Source organism: Rutidosis leptorrhynchoides, chromosome 5 (assembly GCF_046630445.1).
Source record: "Rutidosis leptorrhynchoides isolate AG116_Rl617_1_P2 chromosome 5, CSIRO_AGI_Rlap_v1, whole genome shotgun sequence".
Lineage (NCBI taxonomy): Eukaryota > Viridiplantae > Streptophyta > Magnoliopsida > Asterales > Asteraceae > Rutidosis > Rutidosis leptorrhynchoides.
The window spans coordinates 279,352,436-279,358,209 of NC_092337.1; the positions used below are offsets into that span (position 1 = coordinate 279,352,436).

General features: G+C 35.5%; 3 protein-coding genes across 3 annotated transcripts; 1 reads left to right on the forward strand and 2 right to left on the reverse strand.

Moving 5' to 3' along the window:
* The first annotated feature begins 627 nt into the window (after window positions 1–627).
* LOC139850511 (tRNA-splicing endonuclease subunit Sen2-1-like) lies at window positions 628–1,338 on the forward strand. Its single transcript, XM_071840082.1, has one exon. It carries the CDS (start codon window positions 631–633, stop codon window positions 1,336–1,338), a length of 708 nt encoding a protein of 235 aa, XP_071696183.1. The 5' UTR covers window positions 628–630.
* A 1,734-nt stretch (window positions 1,339–3,072) lies between these two features.
* Window positions 3,073–4,155, reverse strand: LOC139849398 (uncharacterized). Its single transcript, XM_071839054.1, has one exon. It carries the CDS (start codon window positions 4,153–4,155, stop codon window positions 3,073–3,075), a length of 1,083 nt encoding a protein of 360 aa, XP_071695155.1.
* A 199-nt stretch (window positions 4,156–4,354) lies between these two features.
* LOC139849399 (uncharacterized) lies at window positions 4,355–5,249 on the reverse strand. Its single transcript, XM_071839055.1, has 2 exons — window positions 4,479–5,249; window positions 4,355–4,408 (listed from the first exon to the last, which is right to left on the reverse strand). Exons 1-2 carry the CDS (start codon window positions 5,247–5,249, stop codon window positions 4,355–4,357), a joined length of 825 nt encoding a protein of 274 aa, XP_071695156.1.
* Window positions 5,250–5,774: the final 525 nt, after the last annotated feature.

A 5,774-nucleotide genomic window follows, 5' to 3' on the forward strand; every position in this document is an offset into this window, starting at 1 on the left:
CTGGGTTCGCCACTGGCTGTATGTTTGAACTTACAAAAAATATGTGCTTGGAAGTAGGTTGATATATGTGATTCCATTATGTTACTGCTAAATAACTTAGTGGTACATTTGAAATTAAGGAAAAGTTTAACAGTTTTTGAACCTAACCTAGCCTAAGTGACCTGATCCAAGTTACAGATCTAGGAATTTTTTCGGTGGGGGCAAAACGTTAGAATTTAGTAATACACAACATAATAGCTTAAGAAAACGAAAATTTAACATATGAATACTTTTAAAATGTTTGTGGTCATCGCGGGTGGCCGACACCGGTTGCACCATGCTAGGTCTGCCCCTTCCTCACCCATATGTTTGTTATCGACCATCCCACCTTTCGTCCCGACTCAACTTGATATGTATATGAATATGTATAATGTTAACTGCGTGTCTAATGTCACTGTACGTCGTGTATATGTTTCTTTTTATTTTGCGAAACGGGAGTGTGCTTGTTTAGCACTAGAGCCATATAAGCCTTTACTTGAATTGTCTTTTGTTGCTTGTGTATATTTTTTCAAAATCAATTGCATATATATATATGAATAAGTTAACTTTATATTATCGCTTACACTTTTGAACTTGTTTTTAAAGGTTGTAATGGCACCAAGATGGAAAGGGAAAGGGTCGGAAGCAACAGCACTTGCAAATCCCATTTCAAAGTCTATTTCAGATCTTCAGTCTTCACTAATCAGATCTAACTGTGAAGGAATACTCTCAGGTTGTAGCGTTTTACTTGCATGTAATCCCGAACAAACTGATCTTATGAATCAAACCTGTTTTGGTCGACCGATTATCACAGTAGATAAAGATAAGCAATGGTTTCAGCTAACATTGGAGGAAGCCTTTTATCTATGTTATTCTTTGAAATGTATAAAGATAGTTGGCGGTGATCATACGATAAAAACTGATAACGAGTTATGGGAGCACATGACTTGTAATAAAGCATCTTTCCCTGATTTTTTCAAAGCGTATTCTCATCTACGGGTCAAGAATTGGGTCGTGAGGTCAGGGTGTCAATTTGGTGTTGACTTTGTTGCATATCGTCATCATCCTTCGCTTGTTCACTCCGAATATGGTGTCTTGGTGTTTTCTGAAGGGAATGAGAATGGTAATGATCGGTTTAGAGTTTGGTCCGATTATCAATGCACGCTTCGACTTTGTGGTGGTGTTGCTAAGACATTGTTGATTCTTCTTGTTAGCAGAAATGGAAAAAGTGTGATTTCTCCTTTGCTTAATTGTATAGATGATTATAGCGTTGAAGAGCGTATTGTCACAAGATGGACACCAGAACGCTCCCGAGAGTAAAAAATAGGGGACAAGTTACATTCGCCTTTCTTGTAATGTGACTTGTATTGTATAATTCTGAACATTAGATTTATTGGATGCATGTTTACTCTGTTTTAAGATGTACTGTTATTGATATATACCATTTACATGGTAGTATGTTGATGGTTTTTATTTTTATGTTTCTGAGCCCTAGGGTCTTTCCCTCTACTATATTCATACAGCTTCTAAAATTCTATACTAAGAACCGGCCAATTAAATAATTTCTTTATTTTTATCTTCAATGTGTATGTGTAAATGGGTTTAACCGCGTTATGAATGTCAGAATGGTTGAACACCTCATACACACATAAAATGACTCCTTAAAAATGTACTTTAGTTAAACAAAAGAACAAGGTTTGACTCGTCGTGTGAAACCAAAACTTCAAAACATCGTCTTAAAAATCTTACCCACATGTAGGGTTCAGATTTCATAATAATTTGACTTGTTAGTTCGTTGATATTATTCTCACCCAAGAGAGCAATTTTAGATATATTTCAATGCACCCATTTCAAATGTTACATTCATTTTTTGTAGAGGCCAGATTCGTGGCAATGGTTGGTATCGGATGATGATTTATTTTCAGTCATCTACATGAGAAGGCACGTTGATTCGTTTCAAGCGAAATATGAATATATTTGTATGAAGATTGGCTTTGGATAGATTTTCAAGGATAAAGGATCAGTCTTGAAATTGAAACGATTAAATGCGTTCTTTGCAGCTACTGGTCTTTACATCATCATAGCGACATGTGATTTCTAATATGAAGAACAGGCTTTACATCATCATAGGTCCACATTATGGCATATATGTAGACTCCATAATAACACGATTTTCTTATCGCGCCCTATGATGAAATGTCTTTTTGATTGTTAGCCATTCAGATTTTTTTTTTTTTTTTGGTTACAATCATATTCGTTAAAAGAGTTAGGTACCCACTATTATTAGACAGCGAAATAAGCATTCAGGTTAAGTGTACAGACTATAGTATCTGGCAACAGGATACCAATCCCCATCCATGATTCCCAGTTGCCCACTACCGATCCCACATACACTGAAGCCTACTAGAGACATACTGAATGTTTAACCATGAATTGCATAACTTAGTAACAATGTAACATAGTGTCATTAGACAAAACAAACCATGATGATTCTACAGAAGATTGAACCATGAACGTCTCCCAATTGGATGTTAGAAAACTGAATACGTAATAAACAACGTAATAAACAAAGCATGATGATTCTACACAAAGCATGATGATTCTACACAGTTGGTGTCCCATACACAATTTCTGAGTCAAGGATGTCAACTTCGAATCGGGTTTAAAAAAAATGATATGCGGCCTATTTGAGAATTTAAGAAGCACTGTGATAAACATCTCAACATTACAATGTTAGAAAAATGCTCCAAAGAGAGGGAATTTTGGCTATTGCGTCAGTTATGTTTTCAGTTTTTTCGAACTATCAATAGTGTCTAGCTAAACATAAACGACTCATAAAAGGATTCGATTAAGCCAAAATTAATCCCAATATTGTTGGAATTAGTACAATTCAGTAAACCATGATCATATAAAATGATCCCAGCCTCTATTATTAGCGTAATAATCAAGAACTCAGATTTTAGCAAACAAATTAAGTTAAAATTCAAGTATGCGAACAACATTCTAAAAGGATGTAAACCTGTTAGAATTAGCATAATTCCCCATCAAATTAGATCAGTTGCCTGTTCGAGCAACACATGCTAAAGAAACAGCAGCTAAAAGAGTGGTTGCAGATGACACCATTGTCCAAAAGCTCTTCGCCTTGTCAGCTTTTGCCACACAAACTTTAAGTAATTCAACTTGCTTCTTCATTTCATCCATTGCAATCTCCTTATCCTTGAACGCTTTCTTGATTGCTTCAACTTCTTTCACGTGATATTTTATATCTTGCCCAAATTCAGTTTCTTGACCATTACCCATCTTACCATCTTCCTTTGAGTTACAAATCAAAGCAGTTTTCTTCAACAGTTTCAAGATCTGACTCGTGTTAGCTTCAGAAAGTTTTAGCTTACCTTTTGTATCATCAAATTCTTTTTGTGTTTTGGCAAGTGACTTTTTAACCACAAGAATCTCATTTGCTAACCCTGATCGAGCCTTTTCCAACTCTTTCTTTTCCGCAACAGCTTTATCAGCAACTTTTTGCATCTTGGTTAATTTCTTTGACATTTCTTCAGCACCCTTCTCCAATTCTGAAATCTTTTCACTCAAACTTTTCCCTTTGAGCTTTTCACCATCAAGATTTGCTTGCACGTTGTTTCTTTCATTTGTTGTTTGATCCAAAGCTGCTTTGCAGCGGCTCAGTTCAGACTCTAGTTGCTTTATTTTACCGCCTTCAACAGTGCTCGCCTTTTCAAGTGTTGCAATTGTGTTCTTGAGCTCTTCCAACTGTTCTTGGAGCTTAACAATGTTAATTTCACCTTGACTCTTGGCATCATTAATATTAGTTTTCTCTTTGACCAACTGATCGATTGTAAGGTTCTGTTGTCTTAAACTCTTCAAAGCATCATTCAAATAATTTGTAATCAAAGTCTTTTCTTCAGTCAACCGCCCCAAATCTCCCTCAATCTCTTCTTTTTCTTTCATCAGGATATCATATTCTGCTCTCAATTTGACCTCCTTTTCCGAACTCACCACACCATTCTTCTCCAAATCAGCAACTTTCTTAAGCAATTGTGCTTCCCCTTTCTGAAGCTTATTCACCAATCCTTTGAGCTCATCAACCAACTTTTGCAGGAAAAGAGATAAAGGGAAGGGCATTGATGGTGAAGATAATAATAAGACATATTCCAAAGATAGAATTGAAACAAACAATCCTTTTTATGTATTAGTAGATGATGAGGGTAATGGTGATTGATGTTAAGTTTGTTAATACTGCTCCGAAATCAGGGTATTCTACATCTTGTTAGTCTCTTACTTTATATCTAGTATAGGTCATCGAGTTTCGCTCAAATTAGTGTTACTCATGTTGTAATCCTCGTTGTATCATTTCCTTGTCAATAAAATTATCTTGCTTTTCAAAAAAAAAAAAAAAAAAAAAAAAAAAAATCAACCAACTTTTGCAGCTCATTTTTCTTCTTCACTTGCAGTTTTCTCTCGTCTTCTATGTTCACATTCTCTTTAGCTATCTCATCGATATTCCTTCTCAATTTCTCAATCAATCCATTCGATACATTCAACCTCTTCTCAATCAAGCCCTTCTCTCCAACAACAGCCTCCATTTTCCTCTCAATATCCATTTTCCCCTTGACTAAATCATCATAATCACCCTTAATTTTTCTCAATTTCTCCAAACTCACTGTCTCCCTCTTCTCCACTTCAGCCAGTTTAAACCTCAATTCATTCTCACATCGAATCCGATCATCAATCTGTGCCCTAATTTCATCTCTCTCCTCACAAACCCTAGACAAAATAAACTTCTCTTCACTAATCTCACCTTCAAGTAAACTCAACCTATCATTCAAACGCCCAATCTCTAACTCCTTCTCATTTTTCACCTCCAAAATTCGACTCATATCTCTCTCCAAACCGTCAATTTTGTCCTTCATTTCACTCACCTGATCTGCATAAACCTTGGAAGCCAATCCTTTTTCAATATCCAGCTTTACCGCTCGTTCATTCAACAAATTCATATCAATTTGCAACGAAGCGTTATCGGATTTACACAATTTCAGCGCAGATTCAAGAGATTCATTAATACTAGTAAGTGAATCTACCTGTTGACGACGCTCCACGGTTTCCTTGAGCAACATTGCGTTGAGTGATTTCAAACTGTCTAGTTTTTCAGAAGCAGCATCATTGATCGATTTGTTGTTGTTGTTTTCCGATTGTGTATTTGATTTCTTTTTCGCCATTGATTAAAATTAGGATATGTGTTTCAGTAGAGGCTTAGAAAAAGAGATATGAAAGGAGAGGGGTTTTAGGGTTTTGTTTTGAATTCAAATTTTTTTTACTAACCGTGGAGTACGTATTACACGCCGTCAGGAAGTGTGCCACGTGACCAGTATAAGCGGTTGAATAAAATTCAGATTTACACCTTTTTTACTTTTTCTTTTTTACGACAATAACTTTTTTTTTTTAATGTAAAAAGTTAACCCGACAAATATTATTTAGAATAATAAAATAATGATTACAATGAAGATCATATATTGCAAGAGTTTAGCAGCACCAAAGCGAACCAAGTAGGCAACACCAAAATAAAAAAAAAACTTGGCCGAAGCCTTCAAATCTCCTACCAACTGATAAAAATATTAAGGGATCTTCCAATTGCTCTTCATAGTCCTTACTCGAGGAGAGTTCTTAAACTTCAATGATAGCATCTTTAATATAACTGTAGAATATATAGCTTCATACATTTGATCTATCGTCCTCTTTTGTTT